At 37.2% G+C, this 20,919-nt stretch overlaps 4 protein-coding genes and 1 pseudogene across 5 annotated transcripts; 3 read left to right on the forward strand and 2 right to left on the reverse strand.

The window, feature by feature from the left end:
* Positions 1-763: 763 nt before the first annotated feature.
* LOC120145528 lies at positions 764-2,744 on the forward strand. The gene is made up of 2 exons (XM_039159354.1): positions 764-964; positions 1,679-2,744. The coding sequence occupies exon 2, from the start codon at positions 1,708-1,710 to the stop codon at positions 2,641-2,643; it is 936 nt and encodes a 311-aa protein (XP_039015285.1). The 5' UTR covers positions 764-964; positions 1,679-1,707; the 3' UTR covers positions 2,644-2,744.
* Positions 2,745-3,700: 956 nt separating this feature from the next.
* On the forward strand, positions 3,701-10,257 carry LOC120145529 (annotated as a pseudogene).
* Positions 10,258-12,732: 2,475 nt separating this feature from the next.
* Positions 12,733-14,054, reverse strand: LOC120145431 (GDSL esterase/lipase At3g48460-like; the record flags this gene model as incomplete). Its single annotated transcript, XM_039159257.1, has 2 exons — positions 12,733-13,255; positions 13,341-14,054. Coding segments are annotated over 2 exons (1,233 nt in total), but the record flags the coding sequence as incomplete, so codon positions are not given.
* Positions 13,752-19,474, forward strand: LOC120145161. 2 transcript variants are annotated; one of them, XM_039159053.1, is made up of 2 exons: positions 13,752-14,937; positions 19,336-19,474. In XM_039159053.1, the coding sequence occupies exon 1, from the start codon at positions 14,209-14,211 to the stop codon at positions 14,656-14,658; it is 450 nt and encodes a 149-aa protein (XP_039014984.1). In that variant the 5' UTR covers positions 13,752-14,208; the 3' UTR covers positions 14,659-14,937; positions 19,336-19,474. The 2 variants fall into 2 exon arrangements, with proteins under 2 accessions (XP_039014984.1, XP_039014983.1); XM_039159052.1 differs by lacking the exon at positions 19,336-19,474 and adding an exon at positions 17,381-17,634.
* LOC120145432 (serine-rich adhesin for platelets-like) lies at positions 15,361-20,107 on the reverse strand. The gene is made up of 4 exons (XM_039159258.1): positions 19,180-20,107; positions 18,221-19,132; positions 15,414-16,987; positions 15,361-15,369 (listed from the first exon to the last, which is right to left on the reverse strand). The coding sequence occupies exons 1-4, from the start codon at positions 20,105-20,107 to the stop codon at positions 15,361-15,363; spliced, it is 3,423 nt and encodes a 1,140-aa protein (XP_039015189.1).
* Positions 20,108-20,919: the final 812 nt, after the last annotated feature.

Below are 20,919 nucleotides of genomic sequence, written 5' to 3' on the forward strand. Positions count from 1 at the left end.
AACATTTGTAAAATTTTTATTATTCAATGATAGAATAAATATATTTTTGGGAAAAAAAGATTTAAGGGCATTTTAGTCTTAAACGTCGGTAATCTAACAATACCTAATGAAAGGGAGATAATGACATTCCCGGCAATATACAAAAAAAATCCACTATTGGTAATGTAAGATTACCGGGAATGACATTCCCGGCCAACCAAACGAGGGAATGTGGATTTCATTCCCATTGGAATCTCACATTCCACCAACCAAACACACCATTAAGTAATACCTTATTCTAGGATGGCGGAATGACTCGAACCCGACGGGGAAACCCGAAACCCCGGTCAAGTTCTGGTCGGGTCGGGTTTGAATGATATCGGGTCGAGTATCGGGGATGGGGCAAGGTATCCCCACTCCGCCCCGCTCCGATTATATATATATATATAATATTTTTTATTTTTTATATTAATTATATATATAATATTTTCGGGTTCAGATTTAAGTATAATATTTCGGGTCGAGTTTGGAGACGGAGAAAAAATCCTCGACGGGTGCCCTGATAAAAAATTCGACAGAAATCAAGTCAAGATCAAGGATGAGGATTCATTTCTAATTCGAGAATGGAGCGAGCAAAACCCGCCCCGAACTCCACTCTTTGCCATTCCTACCTTATTCCATATGTTAAGTAAATTCCGATATTCATATGCAACGACGTCGTTGCATAGGGAACTCGTTAACAACGGCGCGTTCAAGACTTCAGGTACCAATTCGTTTTGCTTTTCGTTTTTGGAGCCAAACCCTAAAATACCAGATAAAAATATCCATCAATTTATTCACCATTATTATTTTTAAAAACGATGGTTATAATCCAATTATGTTCGTCGAGCTTATTCAAGTCCCGTATTTGAAATCCTGAAATTCCAATTCCCATTCTTTCAGCTCCCATTTCAGCTTTATTTTAGCTACTCGAGGTCTCTTTCAGGTGTATAATCAAACACCTGTTGGGCATTGTATTTACTTATCTATTTTTAAATTTAAAAGTCGTGGTTTTGCTCGGTTCTATACGAGTTTTGCGGTACAGGTGGTATTGCTAATTTTCATGGGCTGATTGAAATTCCCGGATTTGATTTGATTTGATTTTGCTTGTAGTCTGGATAATGTTCATTTTGCTCCCTGATCTTTTAAAGAAAATTAGGTCATTTACTTTTACATGTAAGATTCTCTATTTGCAATTATGATCTAACATTGCCACTTTCTGTACGCAATTGTTTTTAGGGACTGATTTGTTAGAGAAAGAAACAATTTGCTTTATAGTAGTTTTTATCATATTTGAAGCTTAATGTTTGATGTTTATGGCTAATTGAAAGTTTTGGGTTATTTTTCTTCTTTTTCCAGTTACGTATCATGTATGCTTAAATGTCAGGGATATCCAAATTTGCATTAACACATTTTAAGATATATTGTGTGTTGATGGCAGTTTGGAAGAATAAACATCGGTTTGAATTATGTTACAAGTGTTTATCGAGCCATGGATTTGTAGCCAGACTAATCTTTACCATTTTAGAATATGTTTTTTGTATGATGAACAGAACTCGATGTCGGCACACCGTCTAATTATTTTCAGTCATTTAGTCCTGAAACTGAACTCTGTCTAAAATTTGCATTATTTTTCATTTGATTCTGTTTCAGAACAAAGCAGCTGTCGACAGTTTAAGTTCCTTCACTATGAGCAATTGCAACATGACTAGATTTTGTGCCGTTCACCGTAAAGCCGTGGCTCCCTTGTCCATGAGCAGAAGATGTAGAAATGGGTGTCAAAGAACCCTTCCCGCCAACACTTTAACGCGTTTCTCCCAGAACACTAAAAGTATTGTCCGTGCCCCGAGATCGATAGTGTTAGCCGTGAATCTCACCCCGTTTGATGCACCTCAACGCTCAGATGAATGGTTTGCCCTTCGGAGGAACAGGTTGACCACAAGCACCTTCAGTACTGCTTTGGGGTTTTGGAAAGGAAAGCGCCGCTCCGAGCTCTGGCATGAAAAAGTTTTTGAATCGGAAATGCAGGTCGTGGAATCTTCTAAAAAGTGTGCTATGGAGTGGGGTGTTCTCAATGAAGCCGCTGCTATTGAGCGATACAGAAGTATTACAGGTCGTGAAGTAAGCTCTTTAGGCTTTGCTATCCATTCTAAGGAGCAGTTGGACTGGCTTGGTGCATCACCCGACGGTCTTCTCGGTTGCTTTCCAGGAGGTGGCATCCTGGAAGTGAAGTGTCCATACAACAAAGGCAAACCCGAGACTGCTCTGCCGTGGTCAACCATGCCATTCTATTACATGCCTCAGGTTCAGGGTCAGATGGAGATAATGGACCGAGAATGGGTCGATTTATATTGCTGGACACAAAACGGAAGCACGATATTCCGCGTGTGTAGAGAACGCAGTTACTGGGATCTTATACACGGCATTTTACGGGAATTTTGGTGGGGGAACGTAATGCCCGCTAGGGAAGCCGTATCGTCGGGCAAGGAAGAGGATGCTAAGACATATGAACCTGCATCCACACACAAGAGAACCGGGCTTGCAATTTCGAAGAGCATAAAGTTAGCTAGTGAAGCAAAGATGTTTTGTAGGGAGATTGCAGGTCATATTGAATTTTATAGATGATTAGCCACTGCACTTTTCTTATTCATAATTGCCATTGATTTTTAACCATGTACAGTGGCCATTGTATTTTTATAATTCCACTGACCATCTGTCAAGAACAATGAACGTATTAAATGTGAAATCCAATCCCAAAATTATTATTTTTCTACCATCCCAAGATTCTTCTTTCTCTAACATTCTTGGTCCATCCCTAAATTTTAAGGGTAAACTACACATTTAGTTATTGAACTTTACTCTTTCTCCTATTTTACTCAATATACTTTTATTTTTTTAATTTAATCACTGAATTTTATATATTAGAATTTTTTTGTTACTCCACCGTTTAGGAATAAATGGAGCCGTTGGTCAATGATAGAAAACGTTAATCAATGGTCATATTGAGTTTTTTTTTAGATTAAGGGTCGTATTGAGAAAAATAGTACAAATCTCATATTATTTTAAAAAAAGTACAAGGGCTTTGCGTACCATTTACCTATATTTAAATATAAATATATAGAGAAAGAGATATTATTGTAATTTTATATAATATAAAAGGAATAATTGTACAATTATTTTAAATTGAGTTGGGTCAAAGATTTTTCGCCTTAAGCGCGAATCTAATCTAATCTAATATTATTCTCCGAACTTTTTTTTACTCAATTAACTCTAATTAAAAATTTTAAAAGTAAATTTGATCTTAAAATATCACGTTGAAACTTATTAAATTCGAATCTCATATACCTCTAAAAAAATCCTACTTTTTTGATTGGTTTTATTCTATATAAAATTACAATACAAAAATATGTAACTATGAATTTGAATAAAGACATACAAATTATATAAGATGGAATTTAATCTATTCTATGACAAAATCTAAGGGACGGCCTTTCTTCGTGAAATGTAACGATTGCAAGGGATAGCTCCCATGGCTACACGCATCCGTTTTTCTTTTGAATTAAAATTGAAGCAAAAATCACTCCTACATTGCGCGGCTTCAATGAAAAGTCGAATCTCATTTTGTTTGTTTGTTTGTTTTTATTTTCCATTACTCCCTTCACCGAATTAAATTAAAATTAGATTCAACATTTGTTTTTCCGCTCCAAAAGGCGGAGATTTCCCTCCCGATCTACCCTCAATCAGTCCTCGGTCCTTGTTTGGCTCCAAGGAAAATTTAATTAAGGAAGCGAAGGCGAAAGAGAAAAATAGCAAATGGAAAGTGGAGGAAACAGCGAGAAGAAATTGAGCAGCAAACCGAAGGTAGGAAGTTACATCGTACCACACCGGAGCTGCTGCTCTTCTTACTCTCGCTGCCAGCCTCGCTATCACCGCATTAACCACCGAAGAAACTCCAAGAGAAAAGGCAACTACATTTGTTTTTCTCTATTTCAGTAGATTTTTTTTACTGCATTTCGTTTTACTTGCTTGCTAGTTTCCACTCGTTTATATCTAGTGATTTAATAACTTTTTCATTTTTTTTTTGAAATTTTAGATCTTCCGGGATGTGATTTTCGAGTTAACGTATCGGCGAGTGAGATTCTGAAGTTAGCTGACCGAATAATTGCAAAATCAAAGGAAGTTCATGATGCTGTTGCATCTGTACCGCTCGATAAGGTTTTATAATCTCAGGACCTTTTTGTTTTATTTTTATTTTTCTCTCTGGGTTTCTTTTTGCCTATTTCTACATTTGAAAGACTTTGAAACTCATATTCCTTTATATATATGTATATTAAAAATTCTCAGGTTACCTATAAGAATGTTATATCACCATTGGCAGAACTGGAGGCTCAGCAATTTCCATTGATGCAATCATGTGTGGTGCCAAAGTTTGTTCCAACTTCAGATAAAGTGCGTAAAGCAAGCATTGAAGCTGAAAAGAAAATAGATGCTCATGTCTCTTCCTGCAGGTTTAATTCATTTGTTTTTATTTAATTATATAGGAATTAAGATATATCACTTGCATTTTTAGTTTGTTTCATTTAGTTGGAAAAAGTTTTTAATCTAAACTATTTATCTAACTTTAACCTTATGATTTTGTAAGTAGTTGTAGATATGTAAATCTACTTTCCTATTTGTATAATTTACTATTTTTAATGTTTTTATTGGGTTCTAATCAGTAAGCGGGAAGATGTATACCATGTTGTTAAAGCTTTTGCTGCGAAAGGGGAATGGATGGGCCCAGAAGCCAGACACTATGTTCAGTGCTTGGTAAGGGAAATATTTACAGTTTTATACCGAAAGAATTCTGTGATGGGGTTGTATGTCTTGATGTGCTGTGGTACAATAAACTATTTTTTGTTGTTTTTTTCAATATTCTTAACATATTGCTTAGTGGTTTGGTTGTTTGGTTCTAGTATTGATTTCTTACTGACCAGTGACAGATAAGAGACTTTGAACGGAATGGATTGGATCTTACAGCAACAAAAAGAGAAGAAGTGCAACGCCTGAGAGCTCAAATTGATGAGCTAAGTTTCAATATGTTCAGAATTTGAATTATGATGCCACTTATCTTTTATTCAGTGAGAATGAGCTAGCTGGACTACCGACAGAGTTCCTCAAGGTTCTAACTTTTTTCTTATTTGCTCCTCTGTTCTGTTGCTTTATTAGCTTATAGTTGGGAATTCTGACTCAATAATCTATTTTTAACAAAAGCTTCAAAATTCACGTTAATTTTTGCATCTGATTCGTGCTTGTTCGCTGGTGAAAAACTTTCCTATGCTGATAATTTAATACATAAATTATCCATACCGTGCTTTATTTGAACTTTTAACATTCTGGATGAGGCGTGTTGGTCAGTTATTTTATGTTATAGAATGTGAAATATTGATTTCATATCAAGAATAAATTCTATTTTGAGCTTTAAACCATTGGTTTGTGGAACTAAGAAAATGCCTCTACAATCGAGATTTCAACTATCAATTAAGTTAAAATTACATGATATAATGTATTGATATGAATCATGATCCAAAGAGAAAACTTTCCATTCTGGAAGTGCTATTCATAACTTTGCTGCTATTCTTACATGGAAATATAATTACGAATACAAAGTTTATCTTGGAAATATATGTCCTTGGATTTGTGTGTGATTGTTGGAAATATGTGTGTCTGATACAAGTACATTCGATTTTCCTGGTTTTTTCATGTATGTAGATGGTCTTTGTCATATTTGATATATCTGTACCCGTGTTCAGATATGTACTTGACATGGGTGATTAAATGGGTACTTCAATATGAAGAGTTGGAGTAACATAGCTAGAAATTCATCCTTAATGATGGACTTTTCTTTGAATAACTTTGCTTTGTAATGAACAATAATGAGATGTGTTCCACTCTGCTTATTTTGCAGACATTAGAAGAAGTGGAAAATGGCTTTTAATGATATCTGGTGATTCAACTATAGCATGCGAAAAAAATCTGGCAAGTTTTCAAATAGGTATGATATGATTTGCTGCTATGAATCTACATCAAACACATTGCCTTGCATGTGAATGATCATGACAGCTGCTCAATTAAGATAACTTAATTTGTTTTTCTTTTTTTTCTTTAGATAGGAACCTAATTCTGATTTGCTATTATTATTTTCTTTTTTATCCTGAAATATGGGAATGACCATTGTGGTGTTTCACTTTTTTTGTTCCGAGCCTTTGCAGATAGGAAAGACAAGAAGGTTAGTAGCTATGACCTATGGAAAGAGTGTGCAAAAGTCAATCTCTCTGTCTTGGAAGAATGGTAAATAACGCCCCCCTGGGCTCCTCCCATTTTCTTTGTAATGAGTTTACATAGGAAAGAGAACTCAGCATCTAGAAGATTTTAAGCTTGAAATGAAATATATTGTAAGATCAACTGATTGTCATGGATTCCTGTAATTTAGATTTTTGTTAGAAAAACCATGCATACCCTGTTGGTATCACATTTCATAAAAAAAAATTATTCCTATAAAAAAAAATATTATGTCTGTTCTAGTGACAAAATCTTCTAGATCTGAGTTCTCTTTCCTATGACAAAATAAATTATAATCATGAGGTCCCATTTTCTTCATGTTCCTCCATGTTGACCCAAACATGGAGTTTCACTTGACCCTTAAGCATGTATTGCCGTCCATTTCCATTTTTCATTAAATGTGTTTATTGGGTGTAAGAACACCAATAAGTTTTCACTTTTCTCTTGTGATATAGGTGCAAGCGCGTCATAAATTTGCTCGTTTGCTTGGCTATTCAAACTATGCAGACTATGCTGTGAGTTTTAGAATGGCTAAGACTTCCTCAAAGGTTTGCATAATACTTTATTTACTTGGGGATAGTCGTATGTTAACTGTATGAATGAAAATAATGCAATTTCCATGTCTTCAAGCTTTCATTTTCTTTTTAAATGAAGGTGGGGTTTTTTGAATGGATTAAAGTAATTGACTGAAATATTGCCATCTCTCTCTCTCTCTTCCTTTCTCTTTTCTCCTTTCTCATGAACCACATTGGATCCTTTTTTGTCTAGTCTATTGACATTTTTTTTAACTGACAAGGTTGAGCAAGATCCTATTTTTTTTCCAATTTTGATTAGAACTTGTTGGGTGCCTCTGGGTCTATCACCTATCCAATGGAATGTGTTGTTCTATGTCATAACTCCTGGAATGCTTAGGGTCTTGACAATTCATTTCCCGATGATTTGTACTTTATTTTTTGCTATCAAGTTGAATTAGGATTAGAACACCTGTAAACAATGTATTTAAAGATGAATCACTTGTGTACATTTCTTTGTGATTCATTAAGGAGTGATATCTTCTTAGGACTTTGGAAATGTGGATAGTATTGCAATTCTTAGAAGATATTTCCTCCAGTTATCAGACTTAGCCCAGAAGGAGCTGGCTGTGTTGAAAGAGTTAAAGGTCAGAACATATTCTCCATCTTCTGGTTCCTTTGCCTTTTTCTTTCAGATGGATATTTTTTGCTTTTTTTTGTCATCAGAAGCAAGAGGAAGGAGAGCTTCCATTTGGAGTTGAAGATCTGCTGTACTATGTAAAGAAGGTTGAACAGCAGGAATTTGATTTGGACTTTGGGTCTCTCAAACAATACTTTCCTGTCGATTGGTTTTATCTGGAATTCAAAATATTCCAAGATCTTTTGGTAAGTTTATACATGCATATATGCAGTCATGGTGAATGTTCATCTCTTTGTATTGCATTGGTATCTATATGCTCATTCTACTTCATGCAGGTTTGAGATTTGAAGAAATTGCCAATGCTGAAGTCTGGCACAGTGATGTTAAAGTTTTTTCTGCTTTTGATTTGAGTTCTGGTGAACTTTGGTTATTTCTACCTTGACATGTACACGAGGTTCATGCATTACTTTTAAGTTATATCTTTATTTGTTTTAGCACTCCTTGATCTAGTTAGAAAGAAATGGGCTTTCCCTGTGTCAGGGAAGGGAAATATGGTCAAACTTGCATGGTTGCTCTTCAAAATGGTTCTGTAGCATTCATGTGCACGGCAGTGATCGATATTAAATAAATAAAATGTTCTCTTGCCTTCTTTCAGTGCATAAATAGAATTAATTTGCTCAAATTTTACCGAGATATGCTATGTGCTTTATCTTGAAATCCAGAGACTGATATTAATTCTCTCCTCTTGGTTTCCCTAGCAGATTCCAGTGGCATTGCTGATTTCTCAACTTCAGAAGGACACTGGCAGAGTTCCAAGTTTGTTGAGATTCTCTGAAGTGGTCAGTCTTTTCCATGAGTTTGGCCATGTGGTATGTTTGACTCTAAATTATCTTTTTGGGTTTTATTGCATGTTATTGTACTTTGTATTATTGGTAGATATCTATGAGCATTTAGGTCCAACATATGTGCAACCGTGCATCATTTTCAAGATTGTCTGGGGCGTGTTGATCCTGACTTTGTGGAGATCCCTGCTCATGTGCTAGAGCATTGGTAGGTCATAGATCCTACTATTTCTTGATTTCTTTATTTTTGGGTTAAGTAAATCTAGACCAGGACCCTACTATTTCTTATATTTTTTCAGACAGATGAAATTCCCCGACAATTGTTTTTAACATGTAGGTGTTATGAGAGCTTATCGTTGAAGTTGATATCTGGTTTCCATCAGGTGAGTACAACATCTTATTAACAAGTTCTGAATACACGTACTGTATGCAAATTTATGTGTGGAATTGCGTGTGCTATTGTGTCTGGTATTTATTCATATATGCATTGGCTTCGACTTCTGGCTTGCTTGTGGGGTATATTCATTGTGTGTTTAAGAACCGTTTTTTATTTTCGAAGACAAACTGTCTTTTTAATTACTAAAGGAGAACTAATTGCTTGAAGTTTTATCCGTGACATAATAATTTGTAGGATATTACAAAGCCCATCAAGGAGGAAATATGTAAATCACTTAAACGATGGCGATTTCCTTTTCAGCACTTAAATTGAAGCAAGAAGTTCTTTACTGTAAGTCTTTCTCTGTCATCAATCAGGAAACTCCTATTTTACTGAAATTTGTTGTGACCTCGACTTTCTTGGATCTGGAAAATCTCTTCTAATCATCTCGTTTTCACTATTTGATAAGTTTTCTGAAATCGATTATAGATCCCTGTGAGGGATGTCTAGTCTATTCTACTTGACGGATGGATTCACCGCCTTGGAATTTGTTTCTAGATGCATATTGTAACACATTATTTTTCCCCGCTCTTCAGTTAAGCTCTAAAGATGTTTTCTGACAGGTCTTTTTGATCAAATTATACATTCCGCTGATAACGTTGACATTGTGGAGTTATTCAAGCATCTTCATCCAAAGGTAAGCACATTTTCCTGTTCCTGCTTCTGAATATGTGCGACTAAAAGGAGAATCCTTATATATTTTTTCATTCCATTTTCGATATTCTTTAGGTAATGTTGGGATTGCCTATGTTAGAAGGAACCAATCCAGCTTCATGCTTCCCCCGGTGTGCTATCGGTTATGAAGCTGCTTGTTACAGTCGTATTTGGAGTGAGGTTCGATTAATCCATCCCAGTTTTTCTTGCCTGTTTTACCTTTATCCTCCAGATTGTTACGAACTGTTAGCTTTTTGTGTCTTTATGGCGCGATGCCAGTATGTATCGTGGATGATCTATTTTTCCTGAATGATAAATGCACCTGATGAAAATCATTTATGATGCTTCAAATGTTCAGGTATTTGCAGCAGATATATTTACGTCGAAGTTCCGTGACGATCTTTTGAGCCAGAATGTCGGTGTGCAGTTTCGAACTAAGGTAGTCACCATTAGTCTGTTACAATTTCTTATGCTGTTTTCCCATTGTCGAAAAGTTTGCTATACTTATTCTACTAGCACAGCCATCATAAAAAACCGAAATCTATGCATACGTCTCTCATGAGGACGATCATATCATCGTCGACGTCATAATATCCGGCTTCGTGTAGGTATTGTTTGCTATACCTACTAGCACAGCCAGAAATCTATGCATACTCTATGAGGACGATCATATCATCGTCGACGTCATAATATCCGGCTCGTGGTAGGTATTGGCACCAGGAGGAGCTTCCGGTCGAAATTCTGTCCGACTTTCTCGGAAGAGAACCATCAATTCAGACATTTATTGACAACGTTTGTGACAATGGAAGTTTTGGGTAATTTATCTTGGAGTTCACTTATCATCTTGCATTTGTAGCCTCTCGTCGTAAGTTATCATCAACATGACTTGTGTTGTATGTAAAATTTTGTACCCCTTTTTCTTTTTCTGAAAGTGAAATTTATCATAAATAATTGAATTTAGACTTATTCGGTTATGAAGTCATGCGATATTCGATAAGGAACACTATCCTTATCATCTAATTAATCTGTCAATGATTTGTTTTAAGGGCGTGATACAAGATTTCAAGCATTCCTAAATATTGCCGGTAAAAAAGGTTGGTTCATCGCTCTAGATTTGGGGTAAATTCTGTGTTTAGTATTTAAACAATCAGTTTTGATCTATAATTTTGTTTCATTTTAATAAATTTAACGACAATATATTTTTATGGGTAAATTATATCATTCATCACTCAACTATTTTCTCATTTTTATTTTGATACTAAAGTTTAAAAAATTTCAGTTTAACTACTCAATTTTTAAATTGCTATTGTTTTAATCACTCTAATTTATTTCATTAATAATTTTTATGACATGACATGACATTTATTATTATTATTATTTTATTAATACAAAATTAAAAATTAAATTGAAAGTTAGAGTGATTAAATTAGGAGTAATTTGAAAATTAAGTAATTAAATTAAAATAAAATAAAATTTAGTGACTAATTTATGAGTGAAAAGATAATTGATTGATGAATGATGTAATTTATCTATAAAAAAGGCGTCACGTGCAAATCATTTGTAAAGTTTTTAACGGAGAGATACTAAAACGAAATAAAAACTAAACGTTAGGTATGATTTACCTTATATATTTTTAGAGTTTAGATACTAAACAAAAATTAAGCTAAAGTTTATATATTAAAATGAATTAAAATTGATAGTTTAGATATTAAACACGTAATTTACCCTATATCTTTTTAGAGTTAAGTCACTTTAATGACACTTAAATCGACAGAACAATTATCGTCCGACTGTCGACAGAACCTCAATTTTCTCGTTAAAGAATCCATTTAAGAGGAAAACAGCACAGCACTGAACGAGTGTACGGTAGTTAATGAAAACGAAAAACGAAGGACGACGACGTCGTAGAAGGCGCTGGTTTTGGATTTTCTGGTTTCTGTTTCAGATTTTACCTTTGACTACAACAGACTAAGTCCACGAAATGAGTAGAGAAAATGAATTTTTTTTTGCAGAGATTGAGAAGTCAATGAAGGAAGAATGACTGAGAACACAGTCAACAAATCACAGCTACCAAACCAAGATGGAAACCTTTGCAGATAATTTTCTTGCAGCCTTCTTTTCTTTCTAATTCTCCGTTATTTATATCTGCATTTTTCTGCATGTGTTTGTTTTTCTTTAATTAATGAAAAAAAGGGAAGGAAAATAAACTTTCTATATTGTATAGAGTGCTTTGATTGTTTCAATTCAGCTTATATAGATAATTTGAAACATGGAATATCCTGGTATTTACTTGGTTTGTTCTTGTTCATTTCCTCTGTTGCTTTCATTGGTGGAAGAACAGAGAAGGCTGTGCTGATGATTTTTAGTTTTGGGTGAGTTTGTCCTTACTGGGTTTTGATCTTCAAGCCGGAAAGCTTGAATTTTTGCAATGTTTGGGCTGAGTTTCTGATATGTTGCTTGATGCTTAACAAAGGGTCTTTGTTTTAGCTGAACAAAGGATTTGGTATTCCATGGATTTTGATTGGTGGGATTAAGAGGGAAGGGGAGGTGGATCATGTTCAAACAGATTTTAAGCTTCCCCAGAAGTCATCGAAGAACTGGGAGAATCGTTACAAAATGACACTATTATAAAACATAAGTAATTTAATATTTATTTTGTTTAAGATCCAAACACTTAATTTATATAAATTTATAGATTCATCATCAAATGTAACATTAAAAACCAACATCCGACGACCACTATTTACCACTATTTATCGTCGAAAACCTACCATGAGTGAAGTTGTCGAGGTGCTCAAAGGAGAGTCCAAACAGAAATGAAGTGAACCAGAAAATAATGAATTGTTGAAGCTCATAAACCAAGATCATGAAGTATAGATTTTTCGGCAATTAAAACTGGTTTTCGACGATAAACAGTGGTCCTCGGGTGTTGGTTTTTGGTGTTGTTGGTGATGAATATGTAAATTTATATAAATTAAGTGATTAAATCTTAAACAAGTCAAATTTTAAATTAATTATATTTTTTAATATTTATATCTTCATTAGAATTAAAAGTAAAATTTAACTAACGAGATAGGTTCAAGTTGTAAACTACTTGATATCGCTTAAGCAATATCTTAGGTTCTAGTCTTTGTGTAAGTATAATAAGAAAGGGCGAGAAAAGCCGCCACCGTATCATCTAATTAAGTGTAGAATGATACATATTTATTACATCTTGAAGACTATGATACATCACTCTTGCTTCACCAATGTGAAGAAGGGATGTCTAAGGACTATTTTATTCACAAAATGTAAATACAATAGTGAAGTGAGCCTATGGATGAGAGGATTGAAGTAAGCTACGATGCTTGTTGACGAGGTCGGCGAAAGGTGGTTTGCAGAAGCCGTCCTGGAGGAAGAGACGAGTAATTTGTTTATGCATTGCTTCTGTAAGATGAACTCCATCCCAATGAATGTAATTATTGGGGTTGCTGCAAGTCTTGGTGCCAGGCATGCCGCATAGAATGTCCAAGTTAAAGTTGAGTCCACCCCCGATGCCGCAGCATGTGTCGACTCCGTTTGAAAAACCAAACCCAGTGAGGTTTCCCATGATTGTCTTGAACGCGTTGTAATAGTCGGCGTATGCGATTATGGCGGAGGGATGTATTTTCTGGAATTCTTCCAGTGTCTTCTGTAAGAGATCATTGTGAGCCATTATTGCTTTATTGATAACCTCGGAACACCCCATGTTGTCCTTGGCAAAATGGGGAGCTAATAACTTGGCTAATGGCCAACACCCCACCGGTGGTAGTCCTTGAACCACGATGAACTTCGCACCACTATCCAACACCGTCTGCAACAACAAAAAATGAAGTTTCAAATTCATATTTCAGGATGTTTGATGTTAAACCTGATAATATCAGACAAGATACAAGTACCGTGAGGATTTTGGAGATTTGGTCGAGAGTTATATCGGTGAGCCACCGCAAGGAAACAGGAGACCCGATAACACGGGCGAAGTCATCTGCACCAATTTGTCCAAGCCAAATGAGGTAGTTTCCCATTTGTGCTTTGCATTGTTCTGTGATTTTCCCATTGCAGGCTTTTTCTGTGAAGAACTGGTTGAACCATTCTATTTGTGTCTGGAAACCTAATGGAGTGCCTTGCCACACAAAGTTGTTGGAGACCTTGTGAGCACTAAAAAAGTCACTCGAAAGAGACGTTGAACCTCCGACTGCGAAATTCACGCCACAGTTTTCTTTGATAGCAGGGTTCTTGGAAGCAACTTCAAATGGTGGCAACACAGATATGTTGAGAGAATCACAAAGAAAATCAATAACCAAGCGACCATTACTTGATCTACCAGTAAACTCGAGGTTTGAGTGCATGGCTTGATCAATTTCTGATAAGAATTCACTCATAAAGCTTTTCATACTGCCTAATGATTGGGCATTTCCGGTGTCGGTGTACGAGTCTCCAAAAGCAAAAACCTTAGAGAAACTATGAGCAAATTGGCTTTTGTCATAACCCGTAGAAATATCAGAACTTACGGAAGAACTAGAGTTTGTAGAACCTTGAGCATCATAAGAATTGGTGCCTCTCAAAGAACCAGTGTGTACCGCAGAGTATCCAGATGTCGCAAAAGAACCGGTGTGTGCCGCAGAGTTGCTGGATGTTGCAGAAGAACCGCTGTGTGTGACAGAGTGACTAGATATAACAGAAGAACCGATCTGTGCCGCAGAGTGACTAGATCTCGCAAAAGAACCGCTTTGTGCTGTAGAGTGACTAGATGTTGCAGAAGAACCAATGTGTGGGGAAGAGCCTGAAGTTGTAAAACTATCACCCATAGGAGAACCAACAACTGTGGAAGGGCCCATAGTAGAACTAGAAGATGTAGAAGAACCAGTTCTTGTGGAAGAACTGGAATCACCAGAATGTGATAAAGCATGTGAATCTTTAAAATTGTTGGAACTTGAACCTGTGGAAGAGGTTGAATCACCGGAACTTGAACTTGCGGAAGAGCTTGAATCACCGGAACCTGATGTACAATTCAAATTATTAGAATCCTTAGAATGTTTACAACATGATAACGAATATGAACTTGTGTACGTACCAGAGTTTGTGGCAGAGTTAGAAGCACCAGAATCATTAAAGGAACCAAAATGGTTAAAAGAACCAGAGTGTGAAGATGAACTGGAATGGGACAATGACCCAGAAGTTGAACTAGAATGTGAGGACGTGCCTGAACCCTTATAAGTGCTAGAACCCAATGAAGAGCCGAAACTTTTAGAAGAAGCAAAATGTGAGGATGATCTAGAAGTTGCATTTGAATGTGAGAAAGATGAAGAGTCATGACCCGTAGCAACACTGTGACTTGTAGAACCGGAATGTGAAGACGGGCCAAAACCCTTAGAATCACTAGAACCTGATGAGGAACCAGTACTTGAAGCCCCGGAGCCTGATGAAGAGTGAGAGGTTGTAGCAGAACCGGAATAAGACTTGTTTGAATTTACGGAAGAGACAGAACCTTTAGAAGTAGAATGTAAAAATGAAGTGGAATGTGAGGATGATCCAGAAGCTGCACTTGAATGTGAGAAAGATGAAGAACCATGACCTGCAGCAACACTGTGACTCGTAGAACCAGAATGTGAAGACGAGCCAGAACCCTTAGAATCGCTAGAACCTGATGAAGAACCAGAACTTGAAGCCCCAGAACCTGATGAAGAGTGAGAAGTCGTAGCAGAACCAGAATCCTTAGATTTGTTCGAATCTACGAAAGAGCCAGAACCTTTAGAAGTAGAATGTGAAAATGAACCGGAATGTGAGGATGATCCAGCAGCTGCACTTGAATGTGAGGATGAACCAGAAGCTGCACTTGAATGTGAGAAAGATGAAGAACCATGACCTGCAGCAACACTGTGACTCGTAGAACCAGAATGTGAAGACGAGCCAGAACCCTTAGAATCGCTAGAACCTGATGAAGAACCAGAACTTGAAGAGGAACTTGAAGCCCCAGAACCTGATGAAGAGTGAGCAGTCGTAGCAGAACCAGAATCCTTAGATTTGTTCGAATCTACGAAAGAGCCAGAACCTTTAGAAGTAGAATGTGAAAATGAACCGGAATGTGAGGATGATCCAGCAGCTGCACTTGAATGTGAGGATGATCCAGAAGCTGCACTTGAATGTGAGAAAGATGAAGAACCATGACCTGCAGCAACACTGTGACTCGTAGAACCAGAATGTGAAGACGAGCCAGAACCCTTAGAATCGCTAGAACCTGATGAAGAACCAGAACTTGAAGCCCCAGAACCTGATGAAGAGTGAGAAGTCGTAGCAGAACCAGAATCCTTAGATTTGTTCGAATCTACGAAAGTGCCAGAACCTTTAGAAGTAGAATGTGAAAATGAACCGGAATGTGAGGATGATCCAGCAGCTGCACTTGAATGTGAGGATGATCCAGAAGCTGCACTTGAATGTGAGAAAGATGAAGAACCATGACCTGCAGCAACACTGTGACTCGTAGAACCAGAATGTGAAGACGAGCCAGAACCCTTAGAATCTCTAGAACCTGATGAAGAACCAGAACTTGAAGAGGAACTTGAAGCCCCAGAACCTGATGAAGAGTGATAAGTCGTAGCAGAACCAGAATCCTTAGATTTGTTCGAATCTACGAAGGAGCCAGAACCTTTAGAAGTAGAATGTGAAAATGAACCGGCAGCTGCACTTGAATGTGAGGATGATCCAGAAGCTGCACTTGAATGTGAGAAAGATGAAGAACCATGACCTGCAGCAACACTGTGACTCGTAGAACCAGAATGTGAAGACGAGCCAGAACCCTTAGAATCGCTAGAACCTGATGAAGAACCAGAACTTGAAGCCCCAGAACCTGATGAAGAGTGATAAGTCGTAGCAGAACCAGAATCCTTAGATTTGTTCGAATCTACGAAAGAGCCAGAACCTTTAGAAGTAGAATGTGAAAATGAACCGGAATGTGAGGATGATCCAGCAGCTGCACTTGAATGTGAGGATGATCCAGAAGCTGCACTTGAATGTGAGAAAGATGAAGAACCATGACCTGCAGCAACACTGTGACTCGTAGAACCAGAATGTGAAGACGAGCCAGAACCCTTAGAATCGCTAGAACCTGATGAAGAACCAGAACTTGAAGAGGAACTTGAAGCAGTGTGATAAGTCGTAGCAGAACCAGAATCCTTAGATTTGCTCGAATCTACGAAAGTGCCAGAACCTTTAGAAGTAGAATGTGAAAATGAACCGGAATGTGAGGATGATCCAGCAGCTGCACTTGAATGTGAGGATGATCCAGAAGCTGCACTTGAATGTGAGAAAGATGAAGAACCATGACCTGCAGCAACACTGTGACTCGTAGAACCAGAATGTGAAGACAAGCCAGAACCCTTAGAATCGCTAGAACCTGATGAAGAACCAGAACTTGAAGCCCCAGAACCTGATGAAGAGTGATAAGTCGTAGCAGAACTAGATTCCTTAGACTTGTTAGAATCTGTGGAAGAGCCAGAACCCTTAGAAGAAGCGGAATGTGAAAATGAATTGGAATGTGAGGATGGTCCTGAAGCTGAACTTGAATGTGATGAAGATGAAGAGCCATGGCTAATAGCACCATCATGAGTTGCAGAACTAGTATGTGAGTATGAGCCATAACCCTTAGAATCGCTAGAAGTTAATGATGAATTAGAATTTTTGGAGGAATTCGAAACCCCAAAACCTAATGAAGATTGGGAAGTCCCGGTAGAATTGGAATCCATTGAATTGTTTGAATCTATAGAAGAGTTAGAACCTTTAGAAATTGTCGCAGAATCGGAATTATTAGACTTGTTAGAATCAGCGGAAGAGCCAAAATGTGAGAAAGATGAAGAGCCATGACCCGTAATACCACCTTGATTTGTTGAACTAGAACCTTTAAAATCATTAGAATTTGCAGTAGTGCCAGAACCTTCAATAGAACCAGAATGATGAAAAGAAGCTGAATGTGAAGCTGAACTGGAATGTGAGGATGCGCTAGAAGCTGAACCTGCATGTGAGAAAGATGCAGAGCTATGACCCATAGCACCTCCTTGATTTGAAGAATCAGATTGTGAGGAATTGTTAGAACTCTTAGAAACCCCATTACCTGATGAAGAACCAGAACTTGTAGAGGAACCGGAAGCCCCGGAACCTGATGAAGAGTTAGAAGTCACAGCAGAACCGGAACCTTTAGAGTCATCAACGTCCGTTGTAGTTCCAGAACCTTTAATAGAACCAGAGTGATTAAAAGAAGCAGAATGTGAAGCTGAACCGGAATGCAAGGATGAGCTAGAAGCTGAACTCGAATGTGAGAAAGATGAAGAGCCTTGACCCGTAATGCCACCTTGATTTGCTGAACTAGATTGTGATGATTCACCAGAACCTTTAGAATCATTAGAATTTGCAGTAGTACCAGAACTTTCAATAGAACCAGAATGATGAAAAGAAGCGGAATGTGAAGCTGAACTGGAATGCGAGGATGCGCTAGAAGCTGAACCTGCATGTGAGAAAGATACAGAGCTATGACCCATAGCACCTCCTTGATTTGAAGAATCAGATTGTGAGGAATTGTCAGAACCCTTAGAAACCCCATAACCTGATGAAGAACCAGAACTTGTAGAGGAACCGGAAGTCCCGGAACCTGATGAAGAGTTAGAAGTCACAGTAGAACCGGAACCTTTAGAGTCATCAACATCCGTTGTAGTTCCAGAACCTTTAATAGAACCAGAGTGATTAAAAGAAGCAGAATGTGAAGCTGAACCGGAATGCAAGGATGAGCTAGAAGCTGAACTTGAATGTGAGAAAGATGAAGAGCCTTGACCCGTAATGCCACCTTGATTTGCTGAACTAGATTGTGATGATTCACCAGAACCTTTAGAATCATTAGAATTTGCAGTAGTACCAGAACTTTCAATAGAACCAGAATGATGAAAAGAAGCGGAATGTGAAGCTGAACTGGAATGCGAGGATGCGCTAGAAGCTGAACCTGCATGTGAGAAAGATACAGAGCTATGACCCATAGCACCTCCTTGATTTGAAGAATCAGATTGTGAGGAATTGTCAGAACCCTTAGAAACCCCATAACCTGGTGAAGAACCCGAACTTGTAGAGGAACCGGAAGCCCCGGAACCTGATGAAGAGTTAGAAGTCACAGTAGAACCGGAACCTTTAGAGTTATCAACATCCGTTGTAGTTCCAGAACCTTTAATAGAACCAGAGTGATTAAAAGAAGCAGAATGTGAATCTGAACCGGAATGCAAGGATGTGCTAGAAGCTGAACTTGAATGTGAGAAAGATGAAGAGCCATGACCCGTAATACCACCTTGATTTGCTGAACTAAATTGTGATGATTCACCAGAACCTTTAGAATCATTAGAATTTGCAGTAGTACCATAACTTTCAATAGAACCAGAGTGATGAAAAGAAGCGGAATGTGAAGCTGAACTGGAATGGGAGGATGCGCTAGAAGCTGAACCTGCATGGGAGAAAGATGCAGAGCTATGACCCATAGCACCACCTTGATTTGAAGAATCGGATTGTGAGGAATTGTCAGAACCCTTAGAAACCCCATAACCTGATGAAGAACCAGAACTTGTAGTGGAACCGGAAGCCCCGGAACCTGATGAAGAGTTAGAAGTTGCAGTAGAGCCTGAACCTTTAGAATCATCAACATTCGTTGTAGTTCCAGAACCTTTAATAGAACCAGAGTGATTAAAGAAGCAGAATGTGAAGCTGAACCGGAATGTAAGGATGAGCTAGAAGCTGAACTTGAATGTGAGAAAGATGAAGAGCCATGACCCGTAATACCACCTTGATTTGCTGAACTAGATATTGATGATTCACCAGAACCTTTAGAATCATTAGAATTTGCAGTAGTACCAGAACTTTCAGTAGAACCAGAATGATGAAAAGAAGCGGAATGTGAAGCTGAACTGGAATGTGAGGATGAGCTAGAAGCTGAACCTGCATGTGAGAAAGATGCAGAGCTATGACCCATAACACCACCTTGATTTGAAGAATCGGATTGTGAGGAGTTGTCAGAACCCTTAAAAACCCCATAACCTGATGAAGAACCAGAACTTGTAGTGGAACCGGAAGCCCCGGAACCTGATGAAGAGTTAGAAGTCACAGTAGAACCGGAACCTTTAGAGTTATCAACATCCGTTGTAGTTCCAGAACCCTTAGAAATCCCAGAACTTGTAGAACCCTTAGAAATCCCAGAACTTGTAGAGGAACCGGAAGCCCCGGAACCTGTTGAAGACTTAGAAGTCACAACAGAACCTAAACCTTTAGAATCATCAGAATTTGCACGAGTATCAGAACTTTCAATAGAACCAGAATGATGAAAAGAAGCAGAATGCGAATCTGAATTAGAATGTGAGGATGCACCAGAAACTGAGCTTGAATGTGATACAGAAGAAGAAGAGCCCTTGTCATCGTCATGTTTTGCCGAAAGTGATTGCGAGCCCGAAAATGAATGGGAAGCTGCATCAGAACTTGAATGCGAGATAGAACCAGAATGCGAAAAGGAACCGGAATCCAACTTTATAGGAGGTGGATCAGGGATGCCCGGAATCGGGTTCACATCATGGAAATGTGCGCAGGGGAATGATAATGATAAGTAGAAAGCAATAGATAACGCCTCAAAGACATGCTTTAAAATCATCGTCTTGTTTTTATATGTTTCAAATGACGATATTTATTTATTTTTATTTTTTCTTGCTTTAGGTTTGTGTGTATTCGGAGTTTTTTTTATACATATCGTTCCTGCTTAATATAGTATACATGGAAGGGGTACTGCATGGAGTGTCATTGGTTTTAGGATGACGTAGAGTTCTCCGGTGCTTACAGGAGTTTGTGGTTTAGCAAATTTTATTCTTTGTTTTTCTTCCCTTCCAATAATAATAATAATAATAATAATAATAATAATAATAATAATAATAATAATGTAAGAGAATAAATACAACTCTTATTGAAAATCAAATTTATTTTAATTGATTTATGAAATTCATAATTCTTACTATTACTTAAAGTAATATATTGGATCATTGTATTAAATTCTTAGCATTTAAGTATTTTTATTAAAGTTTTATGAAAAAATGAAACAAAAAGAGAATATTTTTAGTATATTGGATGCATATATTGTTTTATGTATGTAATTTAAAATAATTTTATATATACCATAACTTTGAGTTAATTATACAAAAGATATTTAAACTATAAATCTAATTTTAAATTGATTTTAAACTTTAAAATATTTTATTTACGTCCTTGCAATATTATTTCAATAAGATCTTTATGTGTTCTCCTGTTACTTAGACATTACTGCTGACAATAGTTGTAACCAAGTGATGACATGTTTGGTTCGGGTTTTGAGTTCATCAAAGATTCATGTTATTGTTCTTTAAACTCTGATAATTTATTATGTGATATTCTAAAATTGACCTGCAATATACAATAAATTTAAGATGTTATATT

This window comes from Hibiscus syriacus, unplaced genomic scaffold, assembly GCF_006381635.1.
Source record: "Hibiscus syriacus cultivar Baekdansim isolate YM2019G1 unplaced genomic scaffold, ASM638163v2 tig00110893_pilon, whole genome shotgun sequence".
Classification (NCBI taxonomy): domain Eukaryota; kingdom Viridiplantae; phylum Streptophyta; class Magnoliopsida; order Malvales; family Malvaceae; genus Hibiscus; species Hibiscus syriacus.